The 27,637-nt window shown below is 41.9% G+C and overlaps 1 protein-coding gene across 2 annotated transcripts; it reads right to left on the bottom strand.

The window, feature by feature from the left end:
* Window positions 1-569: 569 nt before the first annotated feature.
* TMC7 (transmembrane channel like 7) lies at window positions 570-25,292 on the bottom strand. 2 transcript variants are annotated; one of them, XM_084642088.1, is made up of 16 exons: window positions 24,733-25,292; window positions 22,193-22,445; window positions 16,290-16,438; window positions 14,749-14,916; window positions 14,504-14,589; window positions 13,833-13,978; window positions 12,778-12,925; window positions 10,601-10,774; window positions 9,400-9,557; window positions 8,361-8,475; window positions 7,598-7,695; window positions 7,082-7,265; window positions 6,026-6,156; window positions 4,939-5,094; window positions 3,401-3,479; window positions 570-1,978 (listed from the first exon to the last, which is right to left on the bottom strand). In XM_084642088.1, exons 1-16 carry the CDS (start codon window positions 24,788-24,790, stop codon window positions 1,919-1,921), a joined length of 2,163 nt encoding a protein of 720 aa, XP_084498214.1. In that variant the 5' UTR covers window positions 24,791-25,292; the 3' UTR covers window positions 570-1,918. The 2 variants fall into 2 exon arrangements, with proteins under 2 accessions (XP_084498214.1, XP_084498213.1); XM_084642087.1 differs by having other exon boundaries at window positions 22,193-22,448; window positions 24,733-25,291.
* Window positions 25,293-27,637: the final 2,345 nt, after the last annotated feature.

Below are 27,637 nucleotides of genomic sequence, written 5' to 3'. Positions count from 1 at the left end.
AGTATTTAATTTAAGCCTAAGCAGTTTAAAGAAGTGTTTTGTGAACCCAACTTATTTTCACTGTTAAGTTTTTAAAAAGTTTTAGTAACCGAGTCTTTTAAAAAATAACTTTAAATACAATGGCACTGTTGATTATAAAAATAACTAGTACTTCACTTTGCATCAGGACAAAACCTATTGTTACATGAATTTTGGGGGGATTTCATAACTAAGACTGATGGTCTCGGATGGGATCATACTCAGCACCTCCACAACTGGGGCTACCTTTCTGTTTTCAGCAAGATAGTTTGATCAGAGCTAGCATGGATACATCTCCTCAAGACGAAATTTACAACTTCCAACTCCAATGCAGACATACCCTCAGATCCTGTGTTGAGTTTGCAGCGTCAGCTCTTAGGGAATTTTTTCTTTAACTTGTTCACAGAAAATGTAGCACATTCAATTGATTTAAAGCAAAGTGTACTTTAAAAGCTTAAGAAATAATAAAGGGATGGGATCTCAGCTGGTGTAAATTGGCCTTGAAATGTTCAATAACGTTAACTATTTTTTAAAAATCTCCACACACTAGATAAGATTCAGAGTTGTTTAATGCATGTTAGTTTTTTAAAAATTCCAAGATACACAGTCATAAAGATACAGGATCTGTCACATTAAAGATTAACAGTACACCAAGGGCTTGCATAAATACTTATTGCTACTGTGTAATATGTTCTAAGATATCCTCTACAGACTTCAAGTAACATACGTATACGTACATACAACGCACTATAGAAAACTCTAAGCAATGGAAGCAGAGTCTTCAAATAATGAAACCTGGTAGAATATTTGGAAATTATTCGTTCATAAAAATATAGTTCCATGCTTTTTTTTTTTTTTTTTTTTAAACAAGTAGTGCATTTAAGAGGTACTGGCATGTAAGAGTGTTAAAGTTTCCAAATGTTGTACTGTAAAGTTGCTACTTATTTGCTTTAAAATATGAACACCTGAGAGTTAAGCAAGAAAGGTGCTACAACATTCAAAACTTGTTCAGAACAAAATTTGAGTAACAGTACATTACAGGCATAAAATAAGGGCCAGATCCCCAGCTGGTGTAAATTGGCTTAGCTCCGTTTACTTCAGTTTCACTACGCTGATTTACACCAACTGAGGATCTGTTCCCAGCGTTTGCTCAAAATTCCTTTCGTTGTATTTTGCTTCTGAAACACTTAGGGCCAAATTTCCAATGGATCATAGACAAGAGTGACCATAATAACTGTTTCAGAGCAAAAACTCTAAGTCTACATATTAAAAATATTTAAGAAATCTACTTCAATGAATACAGATTTTATTTGTTCCCCCTATGTGCTAATTCAGCATAGCAACCTAGATGCCTCCAACACTTCAGTTTTAAAAGAGAAGTTAGTTGGAAAAGTGTAAAATTAGAAATTCCTATAGTACCCCGACCCCCCTACTCCCACAGCATAATTTACAAACAGATAAACTGATATTTCAAATGGTTTCTGCGCTAAGATGCTTCCTGGGCAAAGTTTCAGCTCAGAGCACATTTTTACAGCAATCTAAAACCCCCTGAAAATAGGGGTTTAATGTAAACACTGATAATCTTAAACCTTAGCAACATAAATAGTCCTATCAGAGAGTTTCTGTGCAGAGTTAATATGGTACAAACATGTTAAGGCCCCAATCCTGAAAACATCTGTGCACATTCTTAACTTTAAGCACAAGTAGTCCTATTGAAGCTGTGGGATTACTTGTGTTCTTAAAGTTAAGCATGCACAAAATTGTTTGAAAGATCAGGGCCCTAGTTAGTGATTCAGTTTTCAAGGTCTACGGATTGTTATGTTTGTTCCTGCTGTATCTAGTGGTTCTATAAAGTCTCAAAGTCAAAATCCATCTCACACAATTTCCTTTTGGAGGTTTTTCAACTATGCTTCTGAGCTTCAGTTAGCTTTCTGATTAGGAACAGTTTGTCACGACTCTCCTAAAAAGACAGTTAAAATAAAACACAATAAATATATTTTAAAAAGACATTCTGTTTCTCCAATGTATCTATACATATAAGTCACACTCACCTTGTCTTTACTAGGAAAAAAGGTGGATTGTTCCCACATGGTAACTAACACATGGTATAATCCTAGTAAAGACAAGGCAATTGTAATTTTAACGAGTTAGTACTGTTTCCTTTTCGAAAGCACCTATGTGACTTAGGAACACAAATCCTATTGACTTTCAATGACACATGTGCTCCTCAATCACTCAGGGGCTTTTGATAATTCCACCCCCTATATACATTAACACACATGCCCTTCTCAGACACAATCAGAGTTTAAATACCAAAAGCTGGAGTCCATCCTTAGATACACACACAGGGGCATGCACTACAAAGTTTAATAGTCACTGACTGAAGCTCTGCTTTCACTTCCAAGAGAAAACTTAATCAGGATCATGCTAATCTCCAAAGAGTGCGTTACTCCCGGTACGTGTGGATGCTATGTTCATACTTGCAAATCCCCAAAGCTCTAGGCATGAGTTGATCCTATGTGGAATGTCTGAGCCCTATTCATTAGTAGTTTCTCAAGTTAGTTATTTTAAAACTATTCCTAGTAGAACCTGGCCCAATTTCATGCTACTGTAATACATACACATAATAATAATAATTAATAATATAGAGGCATATGGAGCCATATTAGTAAACACAGATTTGGAAACTCTGCTCAAAGTCAGATATCACAGTAATTTTTGCATACATATTCCTTGCAAAGAGCAGTGATATTAAATAGAATGGAATATATATATATATGGCAATCAGATGTGTTCTCTGTTTGTGGCTAAGGAACAAGAACATTCATAAAATCCCCAAAGCAAATATTCTGCCTAAGGGTCAGTCACTTGACACCTCCTATTTTTCTGTCTTAATTACTGTTTTCATAGATTAATAATTGAAGATCAGAAGGGATCATTAGATCATCTAGTCTGTTATACTGTATCACGTGGGCCGTAGAATTTCACCCAGTTACCCCTGTATTGCACACAACACCCTGTGTCTGAGTAAAGCATCTCTTCCAGAAAGGCATTCAGTCTTGATTTGAAGACATGAAGAGATGTTAGATTTGAGGGGGTGGGGGGTTGCCTTATTTCTAATATGAATTTGTCTAGCTTCAGATTCCAGCAATTGGTTCTTATTATTCCTTTCAACTCTTGCAAGATTAAAGAGCCCTTTAGTACCCTGTGTTTTCTCCCTGTGAAGGTACTTATACACTGTTGTTCTCATTATACCTGGCTATACAAGAGAAATAGAAGGGAGCAAGAAAACAGCTGGTTTCTTTGCATGCTCGATTTCTAGTGCAACACAACTGAAAAACTTGGGGGGGGGAAGGAATGAAGACATTGTATCAGATCTTACCATAACCAACTGTTCCCTGAGCTGATCAACAACCCGTTTATGTGCTCCAGCCAAGGCAATGAAATAGAACATAATAAGGCTGCAAACAGGAAATATGTATAATATGTTACCATCATACACATGCCAACATACACACAAAACTATTCAGAAAAAAAGACAGTTACAGCGTACACCAAACTAAGCCGGAGGTTGCTGGAACAATTTGTATAGTGCTCATCGAGATCCACTGAACCAAACTGTAAACCCTGTATATGATAGAAACCACCTAAGGTCAGGGGGTGCAGCAGCACCCCTAGTTCCAGCACCTATGAACCTTTAAGCATTGTGATGGAAAACCCAAACTAATGAAGTATCAACATACAGCTGGGATGGGTAGGGGACAGCCATGACTGAAGCAGCCTGTGGCAAGAGAGCTGTTGAGGGATTTCTCCTGTCAGCAGGAAGAGGCACTCAGGGTGCATGGAAGGCGGGTCCTCTTGAAGCTGTTCTGAGATCTGTAGTGCTTCCCCCATCTCCACACATCTGTGTGGTTAGAGGGCCTCTGTCCCCTCCATGGACTATCAGCACCCTTCCGTGCCCTGAGGGGGATGCTCCCTGAGAAGCTGAGTTTAAACGAGTAGTTCTTTAATTTCCCTCTTCTCCAGTTTTTAGCCCTTGATCTGTAGTCACATCAATTTTATATTAATTCCTGTGGGCTTACTATAGATACTGCCCTTGTAAATGACTCAGAATGAGATTAACACTGTGAAAGGAGCAAAGGAGATAGCAGGAAACTGGAAGCTGAAACTGCTTGCCTATCTGAGAACTGAAATGGTTTGTCTTCCAAATAATTAAAATTTATGACCACCACCTACTAGCAAACATGTCATAGGGACTTAGTGACCACGTATTAAAAACATTCTGAGTATTAAGGACATGAAAAATAAGACGTGAAGTCCTAGGGGTACAAAACTACAGACCCAGTTCAGGAAAGCACTTAAGCATATGCTTAAAATTAAACCTTCAAGAATCAGGGCCTGGGGTGAACATTCCGATGTAGTTGGTGGTTTTAACAAGTGCACAAGTTATACAGAACCCCAGTGCACAAGGCCTCTCAAGATCAATGAAACAGTGACATAAAATTAAACTCTACTTTATGGACTGGCCTATCTGGAGACCAAGTAGCAAACTTGGGACTTCAGTTTCCTAAACTGGAAGGCCAGACACATTACACAGGTGCAATTCTGGGGGGGAAACTGCCCTCTGCTTACAACGTGCCAGTTTGCAGAATGGCTAGCTGCTAATGTTTTGGGAAGAGAGATAAGAAGCGGCAATGTTGGTCATCTGGACAACTAAGAGACGAGAGAAGAATGCAAATAATGAAAAGAGACAAAAATTGAAGGTTCAAATACAAGAGCTGAAGCCTACCGCCTCCCTGCGCAAAGAAAATTGGGTTTAATAAATGTTTCACATCCGTTTAATTAACAGAGAACTAAATCGTACAACTACATGGAGGACAACAAAACTTAAAGGGCACCACCAAACTCAACAGCACTCACCAGATAACCATAAAGAAAGGCACTGCAAATGCTTCTGAAGCTATACCATTAAGGACCTTCTGCAGAGCTGTTGGAAACCCTTGTATTGTATGTGGAACAACATCCCACGAACTGTTAAAATTAACGAACGGCCCACACGCTTTAGAGGGGCGGAAGCTATTGAAAAAGCAACATAAAAGAGATGTCACACAGCAAGATATAACAAGGCAACAGGGGATCCCATTCTTATTTGTTTCCATAAGTCAAAGTGCCCTTGTTTATATTAAAATGAATTATTTTAAAACAAAAAAGCTATTAGTGCACAAGTAATTAATTACGTTTTAATTCTATGCAGGTATATTTTCTTCTAACTTATATTTCCAAAATGGTTGGTGACAGGATGGACTGGTGCTTTGTGGGGTGTATATGGGCGGAGAGATTTCTGTGGTCTAGAAAACTCATTATGTTGCACGTGGTACGATTAAGTGAGTGAATGTGATACAGACGGAGTATGAAAGATCACCTTGTCTTCCCCCCACCCCACACATCTTTTTTCCCCTCAGTTTTATTTCTTTCTATGCAGCAACATTTTCGTGTTGAGTTCCTTTCTCACTTCCTTGTCAAGATCAAATGAGCATTGAAGAGTGCTGACACCAGGGAGCAGTGGGATTGTTTTAACAAGAAGTAGTCAGAAAAGCCAGGGGGTTAATTGCCCTGGTTTAATCCTGAAAGGCCAGTGAAGCTTCTTGAGGAAAGCAGCATCTGCGGCCAATCAGAACCAGAGAAGAACCAAAACATTTTTTAAAAAAAACTCTTGAGGTTTGGGAGAAAGGGGTGTAATTCAAACACTGGACGCTACCGGCCTCCTGAACCCAAGTTCTGGCACAGTTAAGTTTCCTGAGTTGAGGCTAAACCGTGGAGGACTGGACAAATTAAAATTTTACTCCTCTCCTTCCTGACCCCCCGGCCCGAGAGAGAGAGAGAAAGCAACCGTGACTTGTTTTATGAAAGCCAGACCCACCACTTGAGGCATCCCTACTAGAGTTTAAAAAATCCCTTTAAATGAAAGCAAAATAATAAACTTTATAAATATTAAACCATTATTTACTATGTCATGCTGAGTCCCAAAGGAATAAAAGCCAATACAAGCCCAATCAACAGCACCACCAGGAAGAAGAAATTAGAGCTTGATGCTCTGACAGGCCTCTTTGAAGGTCTACACGTATGCATCAAACTTATCTGGAGAGGAAGAAAAGGGGGGCGAGGGAAAGAAACAGATCTCAACCATTTATTTTTCCAGTAGGTCCATGTCTAGCCTAGCCTAGCCCAGCCCATCCCTCTCCTCTGGCCCCAAATACTAAAGGCTCAATCCTGCTCCCTTTGATATTAATGGGCTCCCTGGAGCTGAGGTCAGAATGTTTTACATTTCAGAATAAGCCAAATACCATCCACCATCTTGGGTTTGCATCTTCTCAAGAGGAAGTCCCTACAGTTGCTTTCAGAGCTTTGGCCCCAGTCCAGCCAGAGATCCCTATGACTGCATATAGGTCCACTGACTGTAATGGAGTTCTGCCTGTGTGGAGTATATTGCAGGATCGGGGCTTTAGGTTTCAAATCCAAAAGTCCCAACAAGTCACACAAACCTTTGCAAAATATTAAAATGCCAGCAGGGATTTGCTGCTCAAAAGGAATGAATCTAAGCTGGTCTGGTCAGATTTCACAACTTCTGAGACAAAAGGCACATAGAACTGACACTTCTTAAACAAAGTCTTGGATTTCCATTTTGTTGATTGAACTGAATATATGCCATCTTGGCAAAATCCCTTCCTTGCTCTGAAGTCTCATGTTGGAAAATAAACCACCGGCAACAAGGTGTAAATTAACTGCATCACGAAGCAACAGTTTCTTATAAAATGAACAAATTAACTGATGAGCATGACATTAAGCAGTCATTTTCTAGATCCTTTCAAAGTTAAATATCTACTTTTATTGTTTGTTTTTTTAAATCACCATAAAACCACCCCAAAGAGGACACCATGTTATTTCATTTCCATTACGCTGCACCCTTAGTATTTTTTTAAAAATCATTATTTCTATCTTCTGCAAGTACAAAAGCCACAGAGAAGTACCCAATTTACTTCCACTTACCACAAACCTTCATTACCTTTTTTATGTAAAAGACGATAAAATATTTTACAGTTGCTATAGCAGGAAGAACGGGTGAATAAAAGATTCCAATCCAGCAGATTGTCTGCCCATAAACAATTTCCAGTACATTTTCAGGAATTCCAAATTCCTGCAGGCCGCACCACTGAATTGGTTTACAAGAGTAATAGGTAACTAACAACCTAAAAAACAAAACAAAAACACTAGTTCTCAAGCAGTGAGACTGAATTGAACTCCACAACCTTTTAAATATATATTCAGAGTAAAGAGAAAAGGAACATTAAAAGCATTAGACAAAACTTGTAACACAATGACGTCTCAAGAAACCGAATTCCACTGGCAGGCAAGTGTCCAATTGATCAGGTATTTTATTTAACAATCTGGTAATTTTATAATTGCGGTTTTAATTTAAAATGGAAAATCTGGTGAGAAAAGTAGAGTAACAGGAGTAATGGTAAAAAGGAACATCTTAAATTGTTCAGCAAAAACATGTTCAATGGGAGTGAATACTCACTTTCTAGGAAAGTCAACAAACACTGCCACAGCAAAAATTATTATGAAATCAAAAATCATCAGCTTATACATCTCCTGCCCAACTCGAGATTCCCAGCACTGAAAAAAATAAAGAGGGAAAACAGGATTAGAAGAACAAACAGCAACTACAGAAATCTGTCAGAAAACACAACTAACTTCAAAATCACTGCCATAATAGTAAACTCCTAGCCATGTTTCCGAAGTTTTTTATTAATTATTATTATTGCCCTATAACCCATAAACATTTTAAAGGACCAAACCTTGGTCCCATTGGTATCAAACGCAATAAATGCTGTTGGGTCTGAGCCTTCGCTGGTGTTAATGGTCATAGCTCCAATGAGACAGATCTACACCAGCTAAGGATCTGTCCCACTGGCTCCAAAGGAATCTCAATTTTGCCCTAAAAGGAAAACAAGCCATACACAGATTTAAGAACTTCACTGATTTACATTGAGCAATAATACGTAGTGCTAATTGTATCTCTCCCCCAACCCTGCACAGCAACCCAATTCCTGATTACAGGCTGATTACAGCCTACAACTAAAGAGGGGGCAGGCGATCGTCAGCTCCCATTAGATGCAGGAGATATATAGCAAGGAAAACTAATGCCTCTCTTGGAGGACATTAAAGATAAGCATGTCTCAAAGTGAACATCAATTCTGAGTACCTGACACGCAAGCAAAGCATGTACAAAGGTATCTTTATTTGGACATTGTGATTGATTAAACATAAAATCTGCTTACTGGGTAGAGCTCGTAATTGTATCCACAGGGCTTACACTTTTCATTACCACATGAGATTCGATTCCACAGTGAAAACAAAAGAACACCAATGTTGGCCAGCCGCACAAAGACACACCTGCAGAAATGACAAAATGCCACGCCCTAACACCTCAGAAAAGTCACAATTGTAGAGCCTGATCCAACTGGCAATGGGACTCTATTAAGTGTAACAGGGTGTTGGATCAGGCCCTTAATACAAAAGCATTTCACACAGCTTTAACTGAAGAATAAGCCAATGAGTTAACATAGGTTTTATTTCAGTTTCAATATTATTAAGCTTCTTGGACTCTTCCACACTTTAGATTACAGTATGTCAGTGTTTTGCTTACATTATGTCCTAGACCACAGTCATTTCAAATGTAGGCTTTGGGACAGCCACAGTCCTCGGGCTGCCACTCTCTAACTGCCTCAGGTCACCAACTCCCAGCTCTTTGCTGTCTCTTACCCTGCAGTATCTTTTGGCACAACTACTTCCACTTCGTGCTGGGCCTTGTCCTGCTCTAGCCCTATTAATGCAAGACAGTAACATAAGTGAAGCTGAGACTGCACACTCTGTTGCTGTCCTGTGGAATAGCTGCTGTACAGAGAGACAGTGTGAATATTTCTCCTGCGCTACTGAGAACTGTGCCAAGACTGTATCTTTGTCCCACCACGCATTTATATCAGGGTGAGCCCCCAGAACCAACCCCGCCACAGACCACCCAGCTAGGCGGGTGAAGAGGACGAAATGACTACATTGTCTTTCCATCCACAGACACAGTCATGGATTGTTTCCAGAAATGAAAAAATGCAGTCAAAGACATCCAGCAGAGGCTGCTCTCTGCTATCCTGGGCCCTCCCAAGAAAGCCAGATTGGCTGCTGTGGGGAGCCACAATACATCTCTTCCCTGATTTGGGATGTTGCTGTTTAGGACCATTTTAACTTATGAAAAGAGCACCCATGTGCCACCACAATCAGCACCTTCGAAAAGCTAGTGACAATAATAATAAACACACTTACCGCATCAGTGTTAACCTGATCTCAAAGGCTGGTGAATACTCTTCCAATCGGATTATATATGAAAAAAACAGAGGCGCAATAAAGTTGGCCAGGGTGATCACTATAGAAGGCAAGTATTGCACCAAGAGATTACCCTCAAACATCATCTTGATGCTATCCTACATGGGATGAGAGGTGAGAAGTATAATGTACACAAAAACTTCTCTCAGAGTAGCAGCCGTCTTAGTCTGTATCCGCAAAAAGAAAAGGAGGACTTGTGGCACCTTAGAGACTAACAAATTTATTTGTGCATAAGCTTTCGTGAGCTACAGCTCACTTCATCGGATGCATTCAGGAACTTCTCTGTTCCTGTTCTCTGCTCAGGCTTCCCATTGGCCTGAGCTGTCCAGAACTCTGGCATCATCTTTCACTCTGATCTCTTTTTCTCCCCCACATCTCCGGGGACTACAAATTTGCCTACTGGCACCTCTGCACCACTGTCAATACACAGGATTGTCCCCATCCCTTCCCAAATGTGCATCCAAGCGTTCACCCCTGCATACTTGGAACACTATGACTGCTCCCCCAAGGCCTCGCTAAGTCCAAGTACATGCCGAATGCCGCCTCCAGCTTTTATACTGAGGCAAAAAAACACAGCTGTGTCTCAGCTCTTTCCCTTCCCCTGCCTCACACGACTCCCCTGGCTTCCCAATCATTTTGGGATTCTGCACTCCTTGGGTGAAATCTTGGCCCAAATGAAGACAAAGGCAAAACTCCTAACAGGGCCAGGATTTCACCCCTTGTATTTAAAACCTTTCATTGCCTTTTGTCTATATGGTCCCTCTTTCCCTTCTCTTCCTGTTTGTCGAGCACTGGCCTTCTCTCTGTCGTGTCAAAAAAATCTGGCCGCTGTTGGTCCAAGAACCATTTTCTTCTCTGTGGAGTGCCTACCACTGGAATAACCTTCCCACATCAGTAACTGCCTCCTTTGAAGACACAGCTTTTCTCTCTTGCATATACCTCTTGATTCCACTCCCCATTTGCTGCCAACTAACTGAAGAGTGCTTGGGGATCCCCTTTGTACGGAAGACGCTACACAAGAGAATGTTGTATCAGACCAAACCACTCCATTCCTTTACAATTCTTCACCCTACTTTGCCAAGCATACTTCGATCATCAGCACACTACCAGGATTCATTCTCAGGTCCTGTCTAAGACTTACATTGGAAATATTTTCTTGCGAGTAGATGGTTGCTCTGTAGATAGAATAAAAGCATACTGACAAAAGTGCAAGAACAAAGATATTTAAAAACAGTCTTAGACAGTAGATGCGCAGCTTTTCTTCTGTTGTCCTGTCAGCTTTTTTTTGCCTTAGTCTTTCTTCCGCCAAGTCTGTCTATAAACCAAAGAAAATTCATATTGAAATGTACAGTCCTCTGATGCAAAGGGATATGTGTCCATGTGTCATCAGCACCTGGAACATCCGATTAAGACAAAGAGGTATATCTTGTTCTTGAGGTGCACACATTTGCAGCCTGATCCAAAACTTATTGAAAAAGTTTTTCCATTGACTTCAATGGGTTCAGAACGGGTCTATATCCCAATGCAAATCCCCTAACCCAGTGTTTTTCAACCTTTTCAGGTTGGCAACCCCTTCTTCAAAGTAAAAAAACCTTTGTGACACTTTTACATTTATTATTAAGAGTAAAATATGTACCAACAACAACAAGGATAAGCCTATAAAATTTATTTTTGTGTGGGTTTCAAGAGGTTGACAAGAATACTTCAGTTTTAAAAGTAAGGCTGTGTGGAGAGTGGGGGAGTGAAGTTCTATGCTTTAGATTGCAATAACATTTTCAATGCCTTGTGACCCTGCGTGGGGGTCAAAACCCATCGGATGTGAAACACTCATCTATACCATCTCATCAGATAATTAAATGGTAAGCTCTTTGAGGCAAGGAGATGGGTTTTTAATTTGTTCTATGAAAACTCCTGGCAAACTTTTGGGCACTGCAAAAACAGACATAGTAATAATCTTAAAACCGTTAATGTCAATGGAGTTATTCTCATGTACTGACTATAAAAGATAACTCAACCTAACCAGGACACTTTAATTTATACTTGATGTAATATATTAAAACCCAAAGGGAATTTAAGACAGGTAACCTTAGTGAAGTTCACTTTCCATCCCCAGAACAAGTACGACATTCACACACCATCCCATTATTGCACATCAAGGATGATCTGAAAGGGCCACCTCTAAGGGAGACATTAATCCAGCCTCCAGGCTCACTCAGCATGAGACCCAGGATGTGGGAAGCCAGGGAGGGGCTGGTTCTGTTCACACTGTGTGTTCTGCCGGACTGACGGAATAATGGTAACATGCACGGACACGTGACATTGCACCCCCGTGTATTCGAGATTAGAATCAAGACTTTCATTGGAAATGACGTCACCACTAGGATGAAGGAAGCTTTGATTTGTGACCTGAGTGGCAGCCATCTTATTTTCTCCACACTGGAATAAAAACTAACTGAGGCCCTGGATTTATGGTAACATATTAATCTGGTCTTAACAGGGAGGAAAGCCATGGGTGTTATATTTTGTAAAGTACAGACAAACAACAGCTGTTGTTTAATGGGATTACACACACACACAGTCTCAGTATTCAAAATGGATAAGAAAGAGGAGGAGTAAGGCGATAAATGGTAGCTCTCTCTCCAAAGGTCATTTTACCACACAAATGTCAGCAGCAAATGCATGTGGGAAGAGGGCAGAACAATACTGATTTTAATCAGAAATGCTTTATAGCACCCAGTTGTCTGTAGAAAACCTCTTCTGCGGTTGAGAACCTATTTGGAGGTTTGAATCCTATTTTCTGCACATGTGTCACTGAAACACCTGATTGAAAATGGGGGTGTTTTTTTTTTTTTTAAAGCAGCAGTGTGGCGGTTGGCAAATAAACTGTAAGGTGAACTGCTGCTGCTCTTTATTCTGACCAAGCAGCTTCCTACAACGTTGCAACCTTGCAACCCAACAATCAACAGATTTTCTGTTGGGATAAGTAGAGACTAGCACAGGAAGAATGACTGGAGCGTGAGCAAGAAGATGAAAAGAGAAGCATGGGCTGGATGGGGGAAGGCCCTGAGGCTCAGTACTGATCCTGCCAGCATTGCAACAGACCCCTATATAGTCCGGAAGAGCATGCAATAGGATGTGGGATCTCTCTCTCTCGCTCTCACACACACACACACACACTCACTCAATGTGTGCATGCTTCTTTAATCTTCCTAGCCCTATTCCAATTATCTGCAAAGTTATGTACATGTCTTATGAGCCATCCTGAAGTGCAGAAAGGCGAAATAGGATACAAAGGAAAAAACAAGAACAGTTACTTACTTTTAGTTCATACTGTAAACTACTATGTTTCAGCCGCGAAGCATTCAGATCTGTAATGCAGAAGTCCCAGCCTGCAAAGATTTTGTTGCAGTAACTCTGAAATTGATCTTCCTCACGTACCAAGTTTTGTTTAAACCCTTCCACAGACCTAATAAAACATATTGCAGACCCTTGTTCATTCATTAAACAGTCTTACCAAAAACTTGAGCAACCATGATTTCTACACTTTTTCTTTCTGCCCTTTCAGAATCTATATAGCAGCAAGCAAAATCTCTACTAGTTGACACACATTAATCAGCACAAACATCTGTTACCAATTTTTTCATCCAAACTCTCTCAGTAAGGCCTAAGATCAGAAAAAAAAAAAACCCAGCTTGAAGTCGTTGCAACCCATGAAAACTAAGGTTTTGTGTAGTTCACAAATGGATTTCAGAGTCCCCTCAACTCTTAGCAACCACATATACTTCCAGAAATACACCGAGACTCTGGTCACATAGTGTCCTGCGAGGTCTTCTGTTTTGTCAGTTTTCCTCCCTCTCCAACTCACACTACCTCTGCACAAGAACTTATTTCAACTTTATTAAAAATATTAAAAATTCTTAGCTCCCAGCGCCTTATATTAAAAAAAAAATCCTAACAGCGCAAGACTACACAGATAAGGATCTAACACATCATTATCGTTACCTCCATACCAGGGCTTGTAAGATCTTAAACCCAGAAGCTAGATTTATTCAGCCTAGCCAATATTCAGCTTTATTAGTTCACCTGGATCTGCATCACAGACCTAAAGTTTTTGCTTCAGTCCCCCATCAAAGGTTGAACAATCCCCTTGAAAGCAGCCAATAGAATGAATTTTTTATTCCACGTGCTCTGTATCAATATGTTTTTGATGGAGGAAAACACCATGAGTTATCAGAAGGGATTTAGCTGACGCTACACTATTTCCATATCAATGGATGTCCAAGAATAATTCACTGTGTTTCCTATATACTGGGATAGAAAGTGAACTGTACAATATCAAGCAATAAATAGAAGATACCAAAAGTTGTCTTTACCTTTTCACTATCCAGATAAGACTTAATGAGAGACAGACAAGTGTAGTCAGCAAGTACGCAAGTGGCACATTGTATTTAATGACTTTCAACTGTACCATATCTATTGTGTAATATCCATAGAACAGACTCGTCATTTCAAGGAAACCCTGTGACAGGAATACACATAACACTGGTCACAATACTGATCTCTCAGCTAGTAAACAAGGTTTTGCAGAGAGCTTAGTACAATGAAACAAAGATTGCTATATAGCGCCCGAAACAAGCAACAACAAGTTTGGAGTTCCCAAGTTCTTGCACAGCATGAACCATGTTTTGTTAGAGAGATTAGCTACCTCATGGACCCACTTCCCCTTCCACTCACAACACAGTCTGCTGGCAGCTTCATGAAAGCCATTGCAGTAGAAATAATATATTTAAAGCATCTTTCAGTGCAAAATAGCAGCTGGAAATGAGAATAAGAGACTGCAGCATGTGACCAGCCAGGTCTCCTGGCCCACTAGCAAGCAGCTGCCTGTTGCATACAAAGATTAAAACTTTATCTCCACTGATGTATATGCAGCATCATTTTCAAAACTGATGTGAAAAGATATTCCTCTAGCAAAACCTCTTTGTATTTTACATGTGTTAACTTTGGATTTAGAAAAGTAAAACAATTCAATCTAATTACTCACAGTGCCAGAGAGCAGATCTATTATGTAAGTATGGAAGTAAACGAGTTCTTTAGTACCATTAATTGTATAATTTCTGCATCGCAACTCTGCAAAAGGAAGACAGAATAAAAGTCACTGGGAAAGTAGTGATTTTCCACTTTACCATGAGACCAAGGTAGTTCAAATATTACTTCTACAGGCAAACACTTATCTCCCCTTTAAAATGCTTGACATAAACAATAGTAAACTATTGTAAGGATGTTTACCTATGCTTTCTGAAGGAACTTTAACGTAGCTACTGTTGAGAACTCCGTATTTAGAAATGGTGCTTGGAAGTGTTATAAAACTGAACATCAGAACAAAGATTATAAAATTTAACATGACCAGGAAACGCAGGAAAGAGAAATAGGACTTGATACCAGTGCCAAACTTCCCTGGGAACAGAAAAGAAAATGTCACCAATCATAATGAAAAAAATCACTGTGAATATGAAACGACATTAAAGGCAAAGGGTCCAGAATCTGATCTCATTTACACAAGGGGAAATCTGGAGGCATGCCATTGAAGCTAGTATTGTTACTCTAGATTTACAATGATGTAAATTAAATGAGAATCTGACTCAGTGTCTCTTTTCAACTAGTTTTCATCTGACACGTTTCTATTGACCTGTCAGGGAAATTATAAATACTAGTATATATATTTAAAAGGCTGACTACAGACGATACTCTATACCTTTAACTATTAACTGAGTCCACACAACACAGCAACCTGCAAAAAAAAAAAAAAAAGGGACAAACACAGATTCTCCTCTGAATTTGATCTCAAATCTAAGTACATTTATGGGAATCTAAACTGGTGTCATTTACACCTTCTTCTGGGTCAGTCTACATAAAATTACATCAATTTAGGTTTCAGAGTAGCAGCCGTGTTAGTCTGTATTCGCAAAAAGAAAAGGAGTACTTGTGGCACCTTAGAGACAAACCAATTTATTTGAGCATAAGTTTTCGTGAGCTACAGCTCACTTCATCGGATGCATTCAGTGGAAAATCCACTGAATGCATTCACTGAATGCATCCGATGAAGTGAGCTGTAGCTCACAAAAGCTCATGCTCAAATAAATTTGTTAGTCTCTAAGGTGCCACAAGTCCTCCTTTTCTTTTTACATCAATTTAGACTCTCTTCCATTCAGACTCACACCCACTTACTGAGGTGCCATTTACAGTCCCTTACATATCACTTCTGAACAAGGTCCTGAGTCTGAGTGAGCATATGGAAATCTAATTTAGCATAATTTACACTCCAGGGAGCTATCCGGAGGTGTAAATAGGGTAGGGGGAACTTTAACTTATCCCAATTACTTACTTTTCCTAGTACAGCCCTATCACCTTTCTCTTCCAGTCCCTTAGCATGTAATTTATTCCCTCAAACTCAGTGTGCCAAATTTAAAGGTAACATGTGAGGGAAAGTTGCACAATAAATGACAGTAAGGGGTTGCAAGACTGAGGCAGGATAACTTATACCAAGGGGAGCAGTAAAAGGTGAAAGTTGCACCAGCTTAGACTCATGTAAGGTGCAAAGGTTTGAATGGGCATGGAGTCAAGGGCTAAGAAACCTTATCAGGGCAGCGTAGGGACATTTGCACTGATGTCAACTGTGCCATGGTGTACCTATTCTGTAGGCTTCAGTCTTCAGGACATGCAAACTTATTTTCTGAGGAAAACGCACACATACACCGATCTACATACTAACAATACTGCACGCTTAACAGCAAGATAAAACAGAAAATGGAAGTATAAAAGTATAATACCCTCAATGCTACGAATGTCATTTCTCCAAAGTTCCAAGTAAGATGACAGCTCCTTGATTTCATCTAGAAATTTTTTCCATGATTTATTTCTGGTCTGCTTCCACTGATCCCATCCAGATAAATATTTTACATTAGCCTCCTGGATGTCCCTAGTAAAAATATAAATTAAAATAAACTCCTAGTCATAGGGACAGAATTTTTTTGGGGGGGGGGGGTTAGAGTGTACACACACACACACGGCCTGGCACCACAATACAAATAAATAATAGTAATGTATGCAGGTCCCCCCTAAGCTATTTTGGAACAGGTCAGGTTCCAACCAATGGCTCTGGTACTGTACCCTTCATTTAAAATATAAAACAAAAATGGCTAATAAATCTCTCCTGTTCAACTTCAGAATAATGTGTCTCCTTTACTATAAACTAAAAATGGAACAATCCGATGACAACTAGTGCCACCTTGTGAGACAGGGAAAATAACTGGAATAGGAACATTCCAACAGTCCAGCAACCTCCCTTCTTAATCTTTCTCATCATTAATACCACTTGGGGCCTGTCTACACTAGGGATATTTTAACCAGTTTTAAAACTGGTTAGAGCCACAGTACAGACCCATTATTAGACAATTTAAGGTAGCCTATGCTGTTTTTACTAAACCGATTTCAAAATGGTTCTGCAAAACCAGGTCAGGACACCTAGGGTACCTCTACACTTCAAGCTGGAGGTCTAAATTTCAGCTCAATGAGACATAGCCGTGCTAGCTCTGATTGACTAGGGTGCTAAAAATGGAGCATAGCCATGGCAGCATGAGGGGCTAGCTGCCCTGAGTACATGGCTAGAGTCTTGGACAGGATCATACTCAGGGCAGCTAGTCCCTCCTGCTGCTGCAGCTACATACTATTTTTAGCACACTAGCTCAATCAGAGCTAGTGCAAGTATGTCTCCTCAAGCTGGAATTTACACCTCCAGCCTGAAGCATAGACGTAACCCTCATGAGGACTTGGTTTTAGGTGACCTGATCTATCTTAAATCAGAGTCAGTAAAAATGGGTCAAGCCACCTTATACTGTCTAATAACTGATGTACACTGTCTCTAACCAGTCTTAAAAGCAGTTTAGCTGAAACAGTTTTCCTAACGCAGACAGTATCACGGCTGCCATCTGTAGCCTCTCCGTAGAAAAGAGTGCGTATTTGTGATTCATCTTCTAGGACTGCATTCACCTCAAAACAATTTTAAATGAACAGTGAAATGAAAGAGCCATGGAGGAGGAATCACTTCCCAAGGTTGCGTAAGCAAAGGGAGATTGCCATTTGCAGACAGCAGCTCTCTTCTGGCACCAATATTTTTAAATTTTCAGTTGTGCCTGATTTACTGGCCAAGTGAGCTGGTACAGGGGGTTAATAATTCAGAGGGTCAAGTGATCTCTTTCTTACTGTCAGTAAAAGATAACATTCTATCCACCTCAAAGCTATTTTTGCCAGATTGGGGGCGGGAGGGGGGAAACAACCCAAAAAGCCAAGTAAATTTATAAAAATGCACAGAAAAAGGAGCTCTTCAAAAATGCTTACCAAAGGAGGATAGCTTCCCTTGGTAAAATTTAAGAATTGATGAGGTCAGCTGTGTTTTTTAAAACCTCTCACCTCCAGCTCTGCCAAGAATGTGCTTGGCTGGACATTAAAACCCCCCCTTTTTTTTAGAAAAGCAAAAATTTAGGGATCCATTATTTCCACAACACACAGCCACACATAACTGCCATTTACATTAGCATCAAAGGAACACACTCCCTTTAATTGGTTATATTTGATAACAAAAAGCTCTGCCCCAATCAATCGCATTTACTTTGGGACTATCTACCAGTGCTGCTGGATCAGGTCCATAGGGGAACATTAGAGGGATGCAGGGAAAGCTTCCTGAATTTCTGTTAATTGACAGGTTTGTTTATTTCAGCCCAATGGAAAAATTATCATGAGGGTTATAGAAATGAGAGAGAGAAAAGACCCATGAAATACAAATCCATCCCTCTGCAAGCATAAGCTACAATCCCTAACAGATATGTCAAATATTAAACTGCTATTCCACTTAATCTCAGCCAAAAGGCCAAAAAACAGCAACTTTAATGTAACTGATTGATGTAAAAAAGATGGCTGTGAATACCAAAGTTCTTCAGAAATTTTAATATGCTCTCAGATTTATAAAATATTTAGCTTTTTGTCTATTTAATGTTATAAGGAGAGCGGGTCAAAATTCAGAATTTCCATCCCTCAGAAATTCTGAGATTTTTGAAATCTGGTTTCATCCCAAATCAGAATGAAAAGTCAAAATCTGATAATTTCTGAAAAATGAAATATTCCAAAAATATGTATTTTCAATTAGATACATAAATAATAAATTTATCATAAATTATATAACAGTCAAAATAAAATACTTCAGTAATTTCCCACAAAAATTTGGACAAGATTGATTTTCACCCAACATTTTGAAGTTGTCAGATCAGCATTTTCCAACAGAAAACTGTTCCACTGGAAAACTGACCAGCTCTAGTAATATGCTCCAGCCCAGCAGCAAAAATAAGTAGTATACACAAGCTATTCTATAACATTTAAACCTTTTTCAGTGACTCAGGATACCTTTTGGCATCAAAAAAGTGAAAATTTGCCATGGCAAAACAATACAATGACTAGCAATGGCTGGAGCATTGGGAACTCTGAGCGGCAAGAAAAACATTTTAAATTCAACGGATTGAGGTTTGATTTTTTTTTTAAAATATAAATTTATATATTCACAAAAATTGGCAATGAAGAAACCTAAATACAAAAAGTTAAGGCTTGGCACAACCCCGCCCACTGAAATTCAAAAGCCTTGTATCCCCTCAACCTATGCTCTCATGGAGCAAAGGCAACATACAGCATTCACAAGGATGCTATGCAAGTGTAGCAAACAAAGGCTTTGATCTTGCAAATATATATGCTTGTGAGTGACTTTGTCCACAAGTAGCCCCACTGAATTACTCACATGCTCATTTGTAGTATCAGGACCATAAGAATGGCCATACTGGGTCAGACCAAAGGTCCATCTTGCCCAGTTTCCTGTCTTGCAAAATGCCAGGTGCCCCAGAGGAAATGAACAAAACAGGTAATCACCAAGTGATCCATCCCATTGCCCATTCCCAGTTTCTGGAAAACAGAGGCTAGGGACACCATCCCTGTCCATCCTGGCTAATAGCCATTGACGGACCTATCCTCCATGAATGTATCTAGTTCTTTTTTTAACCCTGTTATAGTCTTGGCCTTCACAACATCCTCTGGCAAGGAGTTCCACAGGTTGACTGTGCATTGTGTGAAGAAATATTTCCTTTTGTTTGTATTAAACCTGCCGCCTATTAATTTCATTTGGTGACCCCTAGTTCTTGTGTTCTGAGAAAGAGTAAATAACACTTCCTTATTTACTTTCTCTATACCAGTCATGATTTTATAGACCAAAGATAGCAACACACATGTGACCACATGTGCTGTAGTCAGTACAGTTTCCCTGCTCTACTCAACTGGAGGCTGAATTGGTAGTCTGGCAGGAAACCAAGAGCTGAACCTAATTTGCATTAAATGAATAGACTACAGCTGACCTCATCTCTAACTGTGGCTAGAGCTGCTCTCACAGGAGGTCAGTTTGCAGAGACTACAGGCCCCAACATGTAGCATTCCAACAGGCACTCTGGAGAACAACACAGGCTGCCTTTTGCCTCCATTTTTGATGGAGATGGGGCTATGCAGTTCTCAACACTATGAAAGTTTGATGTTCAGTTTTCTGAGGCACTTAATAACAACAGTAATATCACTTATCATTACTGAGCATCCTGACTTAGCAGCTGTTCTGCCATATCAATCACATGTATTTGATTGCACAAGTGCCTAGAGCCCCACAAGGGCCCCATTGCGCCAGGCACTTGTAAGCCGGTGGTCTAACTCACAGGCCCAGGCACCAAAGAACACTCTCCCAAAGAACATCCCAGTCCCCTTTTCTTCAGGGACTCCGCTTTATTTCTTCAAATAACACTAGTTCAACACATGATACATGCTGTGACAATCAGGGTCCAGACACCCTAGGGTGAGAACAGGAGGTCTGAACCCCAAAGAATGAGTAATTGAATCAAACGAGCGTACACAAGATTATTGTACTATAAATGTGTATCAAGTAAGGTATCATATAAAACTGCTTAGGCAAAGATTGTAACTTGCTCAAATTAAGTTTTAGTCACTAGAAAGTGTGTTTTGTTTTGTTTGCAACCATACCGGTCTCTTTTTTTCTTGATTAATGTCACTTAAATCTCTGTTCTTTATTAATAAACTTATTCTTAGTTTTAGTATAAATTATCTCAGGGCTGTTACATTGACGTATAGCACGAGTCCTTGGTGAACATAACGTCATTGTCTCTTTGGAGACAGCAAACTTAATTCTGTGTGTGTCCAGTGACCACCACAGAGAGATGTCTCCAGGTAACTCGGGAGCTGGGATACACTGATTGTTACCTGCGAGGCAAGGTTAAGACTTGCAGAGTCTCGGGGAGTTTGTTGGTGAAGTGGACAGATTGATGTGGTAGGCAGCGGACACACAGTCTAAGCTCCAGCAAAGCTCATTCTTGCTAAGACAGAGAGGTAATACTGTGGCTTATGGTTCTGAGAGCCTTGGGGAGAGTGTCACACATGCCCTTTTCTCCTTGACCGAGGCTCTCCTACAGAGGCCTGCCTACTCCCTATAGAATTACACTCCACAGGCCATGTACCTGGGAGTCAAGGTGGACCTCTCTGCTCCCTTCTACTTCCTGGGCTGCTCCCCACAGGATTACACTCTCAGGCCAGCCACCTCAGAGTCATATCTAAACTAGGCCCTGTCTAGGGTCTCCTGCAGGAACCTTCCTACTCCCTGTAGCTCTCGCTGGTCTTTGTGAGGACCAGGGATCTGTCAGCTGATCCCTGGTCTCCCAGCTTCAGCTGGGAAGCAACTTATTAGTCACAGATGGGACGGGGGCACAACTCCCCTAAAATGGCCAGCCATCTGGTGACAGTGCTTTACAAGCACATGACAAAAAAGTGGTCCCTGACCTAAAGAGCATACAAACTACACAGAAAGACAGGAGACAATGGAGGTGAGAGGACGCACAAGAAAACAAGAAATTATTATAAACAGCACAATAAGCAACGTCACCGCCCACCAGCTGCTGAGTTTTTTGTAGGCTTTGAGGAGTGGTTTGAAGGAAGACAATTAGGTGGCTTTGCAGATGTTTATGGAGAGCTCCTTCCATGAGCACAGGGGGCAGCATGTGAGAAAACACAAAGGGGCTTATTGGACAATCTGATAAAGGGGCAATTGAGACTGATGCCCGTTGACAGAGCAGTGGAGTCAACATCTCAACAGTGCACAAGAGATGATGGGGAGGATAGAGATAAGCCATGAAGGGCCTTAAGTATATAGAACAGTATTTGCGTTTGATCAGATGGAGCAGGGGGAGCCAGAATTGTGTTAACTTGGCAGTAATGATAGTTCACCTGTTCAGATTCTCCCATCCCCTTCTTTAATTCCCTGCAATTATTCCTCACCTCAGGCCAGAATTAAGTCATTGGGACTTCTCTTGTGAATATCTGCTCACCAGTGTAAGCCAGGAGTTCGCAATTAGACCCATAGTGATCTTTGCAAATTTCTATTTGATAGAATGGATTTTAATGTACTACATTGGGGGGGGGCAGGGAAGGGCTGGACAGCTCCTTTTTGATGCAATATTTGGTATGGTGCAACAATCTAGGAAGTGGACTTGAGTCTTACACCATTTCAACTCTCCATGGCACGTACTCTGCACAGATTTAGAAAAAGCTAACATTTAAAAAAAAAAAAAAAACAGTCTACTGATCCAACCTTAGTCTTCTCTTCTCCGGAATATTTAATGCATATTCTCTTATTGATCGAACCACAGCCTCATTTTCCACTCCTGTTCCTTCTACAAGATTTCTTTTCTCTGCAGCAGGGGGTCTCACAAAGCCATGATTGTTTTGTCGTCTATCTTGTGTTCCTCCAGCAGAAGTTCTCCGCCTCAAAATGGACCGATAACTAGGCAATTCTTGCAGAAAGGTAACAGATGATGATGTACAGTTTGCATCAGGAAGGAAAACTTCTGCCAAAAAAAGAAGAGAGGAAGCAAATGAACTTAAGTGTAAAATATGGTCAAAATAAAACTCATGAGACCAGAGGCAGGGAATTTGTATGAAACGTACAATAATCCATAGGGAGAAAGAGTACTGCTGCGAATTGCAAAAAAATCCTTCCAGTGTCATGAGGGTGGAAAGGTGTTAAATGGATGCTCTAGCCGGTGACAGTACAGCTGGTGCAAGGAGTTTGAAAAGAGCAAGGATGCTACAAAATCATGCTACAGCCCTGCAAAGTTCAACTCTACAGCAAGATTCAGCAACATAATTTGGTCCCATCTACACTTCAAGACCAAACTGTATTTTAGCCACATCAGGACCTACTGTTCTGTAGCCTATAGACATAGGCATTTGCTAGGTAAGGCGCAAGTATAAGTTAAGGAAGTAACACAATGAGCCTACAAACCTCATCGCCTGTAAGACAATAGCTTAGCAAAACTAATTGAGGCATAAGGCCCCAAAAGCCATAGCATAGGCAGCTAACCAGGAGCCTCCCTAGACCAGGGGTCCCCAATGCAGTGCCCGTGGGTGCCATGGCGCCTGCCGGCGCATTTTTGTGCGCCAGCAGGACACCCCGCCGCCGAAATGCCGCCGAGAAGCATTGCCGTTTCTCGGCGGGATTTTGGCGGTGACGCTTCTTCCCACTGCCACTTCTCAGCGGCGGCATTTCGGTGACGGGGTGTTAGCAACATGCTATTCCCACAAGAAAGGTTGGGGACGACTGCCCTAGATCATAAGATGTCACAAGATAGAATGCTGCAATAAATAAACGTGACTAAATTGCTGACAGGACCACATGATGCCAGGTGGTATCAGCTGTAGATATTTTAAATTAGGAACATCAGCAGATATCTGACCAAAAGAATGACATAGTAATTAACTGACATATACTCTGATAAGCTTGATGTAAAAGGCCTAGTAACCTATGGATGGGTCATTACACAAAGTAAAACTATTTCTCCATGTTTATTCCCCCCCCCCCCCCACTGTTCCTCAGACGTTCTTGTCAACTGCTGGAAATGGCCCACCTTGATTACCACTACAAAAGGTTCCCCCCCCACACCCCCTGGTAATAGCTCACCTTAAGTGATCACTCTCGTGAATGCACCTGATGAAGTGAGCTGTAGCTTACGAAAGCTTATGCTCAAGTAAATTTGTTAGTCTCTAAGGTGCCACAAGTACTCCTTTTCTTTTAGTGCTTTCTTAGAATGAGCTGTGTGGTAACTTTCAACCGCTGGCTATTTATGTTCATAGCCACTGGAGAGGAAGCAGACTGCAGACACTGGCCTGTTTAGGCAGTCTGGCTTCCCTGGGATATGACGCTGTAGGGCAAGGGACCATGCAATCTGGAAATAACCCTGGCAAGAGAGGAAAAGATGCAGGTCTCTGCCACAGAGAGGTGACAGCTAGGAGCCAGAAACATTTAAGTGGGTGCCACTGGTAGACCAGAAGGGGAATGTAGGTGCAATTGCCTTGAACTGTGACATCCCAGGCTGTCCCCTCTTTCTGGAGATTAAATTCTGCTCTCAGATTCACACGTGCAACTTTCACGGCAAACAACAGACAATCAGGGCTTCCTTGAACACTCCCTTTTACTCAGGGAGTAAATTCCCTTTACCCATATATATTCTCCATGGCGGAGAGGCACCTCCAGAGTCCTAGTGAAAAAAAACAAAGGGCCTGGCTCTTCCTTGCCTCTTGCAGTCCTTCACACCAGTGCAACACCCCGGGGTGTAAAACTCCACCATGCTGATTCGTTAGTAGTTGTAGAGCACTACTGCAGAACCTGGGAGCCCCACGCCTGGCCCAGGGCCCTGCGGTGCTAGGCGCTGTACAAACCCACTCTCTGCTGCACTTGACACCCATTTCCCACTGGGGTTCAGGCGGGAGAAGCCCCAGGCCCACAGTATTGCCCAGAATAATCCTTCTCCTGGCACCTGCCTGGCTCGGAGTCTCCCTGTTTTCAAGCTGTTTAAATGAAGAACCCGGAGCCGAGAGGCCGCTCGGAGCCGGCGTTCACCGGCCCACGCGTGTCCCCGCCCGGCTCTCACCCCCTGGCCCGGCGGGCTGAGCGTCCGCAGCTGTTCCCACGGCCAAGCCCTGCGGCGCCGCCCGCCCCAGCCCCGCCGGCTCCGGGCAGGCGAGGATCCGAGGCCGGTGTCCTCCCCTCCCAGCGCCGCAGCCGGTCACCTGCCCACCCGCCCTCGGCACCTGGCTGCAGGGCCCCTCCGCTCGGCCTGGCTCCCCGCTTACCGTCATCGTCGCGGCCGCCGGGCGGCCGCCGGGTCTCCGGCGCCGGCTGCTCGCACATGCTGGACAGGGGTCGCCCGCTCTGGCCGCCGGAGAAGCAGGAGCCGCGGCCCGGGCTGGGGTTCCAATTTCCGGGCGTCACAGGGCCAATGAGACGCGCGCAGCCGGCTGCATTGTGCAGTCAGCGCGGAGGGACGAGCCCAGTCCCGCACACCCCCGCGCCCCTCGGCCGGGCCCTTGCCTAGTCTACCCGGGCGGCCCGGGCTCCCCAGCAAGGGCCCCCCTCCACCAGCAAGGCTGGGAATCGGTACCTGTGCAGGGCAGGGGCCCGTAGGAAGGAAGGAAGAGGAAATAAAGCTAGTCCTCGGCTTGCACTTCCCCCACCCTGTGCGCTGGGTGTCTCATTTGTGGGTCTGCACAAGCCGAGGGGCGTCCTGCCCAGTGTGTGTGCGTCTGCATAAGCCGAGGGGCGTCCTGCCCAGTGTCTGTCTGTCTGTACAGTCCGAGGGGCGTCCTGCGCAGTGTCTGTCTGTCTGCACAGACCGAGGGGCGTCCTGCCCAGTGTCCGTCTGTCTGCACAGACCGAGGGGCGTCCTGCCCAGTGTCTGTCTGTCTGTCTGTACAGAACGAGGGGCGTCCTGCCCAGTGTGTGTGCATCTGCACAGACTGAGGGGCGTCCTGCCCAGTGTGTGTCTGTCTGTACAGAGTACTGAGAGGCGTCCTGTTTGTCGGTACAAACTGAGGGATGTCCTGCCCGATACAGTGTCTGTCTGTCTGTACAGACTGAGAAGCACCATGCCCATTTATGACAGGTTTCAGAGTAACAGCTGTGTTAGTCTGTATTCGCAAAAAGAAAAGGAGTACTTGTGGCACCTTAGAGACTAACCAATTTATTTGAGCATGAGCTTTCGTGAGCTACAGCTCACTGCATCCGATGAAGTGAGCTGTAGCTCACGAAAGCTCATGCTCAAATAAATTGGTTAGTCTCTAAGGTGCCACAAGTACTCCTTTTCTGTTTAACAGAGTAGGATCTGGCACCCTCCAATGAGAAAGTGGCTGCCTTCCTTATCTTGGGATCTAAGAGTTTTGTTAGGAGTTCAGCTCAATTGGGGACTGGTGGAAAAACAAAGTTATCTGGGTCAAAACTGAGGCTCTAATGTGGACCTTTGGGACTCTTAAGGGAGCTCAGAGTGGAGGCTTTTGAAGGAAGGGAGAGGGATAAGATCTCAGCCCTTATTTCCCTTGTCCCAGAGGTCAGTAATGCCTAAATGGTCAGGGTAGCACTGTCAATTGCTAGAGGAGGAATCTTGCCTGTATCATGAGATACTCAGTTTCTAGCATTTCATCTTCAGCTCTCTTTATTTTTTCTCTTTCCTTCTGAGAATTTGGGTCCTTTGCCGGGTATATTCTCCTCCAAAGAGAAAGCCAGCTCGTGCCATCTCACATAAGGGACAGTTAGGGTGGATAGTGGGCCTTCAGATCCTAAAACCCATCAAAGCAGGGAGTAACAAGTCAGCAGAGTGGAGTGTCCTGCTAGAAATCCAGGGGAACAACAAAGTGATAGCTGGCCCCAGGTAGCTAGCTCACTAGGGCTGCCAGCTGGACACGGCTAGAATAAGCTCACTGACTCAAGCTTTGGAACATGAAAGGCTTTTCTCTGATGAGTTTTCATTAATGATTTTTGTCTTCTTGGGAAATAAGGACAATGTACCTTTAAAAAGGTGGTTTCTGAGCCCTAGTTAAGGTATTAAAATCCCCACTAATGGCCAATGAAATTACATCATCCAGAGAGCACATTTGTGGGGAGGGCCCAAAAAGCCTCTGGAAGGGGCTTGACCCAGCTGACTCATGGAGTAGGTATACCTGATTAGAGAATCCTAAGCACTGTAAGGAATTGTTTATTTTGTTATTGTTCATTTAGTTTGTTATACTGGACAAAATAGCTTGTTTTAAGAAGAGTGCTCCTAACAGTGAAAGACACCTGGACTTTTAAAACAGTACCAGTGCACTAACTTTTAACAGAAAAAAAAGTATAAAGAGTTTAGTCATTTTTTCTATCTTGACTCCAGAATTGTTCTAAATTAACCTGGACACTGAAAAGTATTCAGGGGTAGCTGCAAACTTTTGTCTTTGAAAACTTTTTGTATGTTTGTACAGTAGCTACAACCCCACAGACTGTATTTTTAAATATTAATCTGAGGTAACAACTTCCTTCTTGTTCAGCTGTGGGTTTATAAAGAATGTCTAGTATTTTATAGCAAATGCTTGTGATCACTATCTGAGTAAGGGTGTACCGTACTGTACTACAAATGCTTGTGATCACTATCTGAGTAAGGGTGTACCGTACTGTACTACAAATGCTTGTGATCACTATCTGAGTAAGGGTGTACCGTACTGTACTACAAATGCTTGTGATCACTATCTGAGTAAGGGTGTACCGTACTGTACTACAAATGCTTGTGATCACTATCTGAGTAAGGGTGTACCGTACTGTACCTATTTATGCTTTCATGACTGCAAAGAAGCAGATAGTATAAACATTAAACTAAGAATAGGCCAAACAGGATAAATAGGATTTTTTAACAAAGAGCAGGAAAAAAATTATTCTGCAGTAGCACAACCTAACAAATACAAAAGCCTAAATCCTGTGACTGTGCGTGTGGACTGCCTATGCACCCATTCAGAACCCCATTGAAGTCCGTGTTTTCAGTGTATTGATCTTAGGTTTTGTAAAAACTTATTCTTGCAAACCTTAAATTCTAGGTCAAATTTTATCAAACAATGAGTCCTTAATTCTGCAATTTACTCTGATTAGGTGGACCCTTTAAAGTATTCTCCTGCAGAGTTACAATGGAAACAGTGCAGCATTAGATTTAAATAAAAGTATCTGTCTGTGAAACTGCATAAA

This window comes from Lepidochelys olivacea (assembly GCF_965140295.1).
Source record: "Lepidochelys olivacea isolate rLepOli2 genome assembly, chromosome: 10".
Classification (NCBI taxonomy): Eukaryota; Metazoa; Chordata; order Testudines; family Cheloniidae; genus Lepidochelys; species Lepidochelys olivacea.
This window is presented reverse-complemented; position numbering and strand designations above follow the sequence as displayed.

What these genes read in the sequence shown, in the direction of transcription:
- TMC7 (XM_084642087.1), bottom strand. Translation starts at nt 24,790, where the DNA reads ATGTGCGAGCAGCCGGCGCCGGAGACCCGGCGGCCGCCCGGCGGCCGC. An exon ending in TGACATTCGTAGCATTGAGG is followed by an intron (nt 14,917 to 16,289) that starts GTATTATACTTT and finishes TTCTGTTCCCAG; the next exon opens with GGAAGTTTGGCACTGGTATC. An exon ending in CGCAAGAAAATATTTCCAAT is followed by an intron (nt 9,558 to 10,600) that starts GTAAGTCTTAGA and finishes CATCCCATGTAG; the next exon opens with GATAGCATCAAGATGATGTT.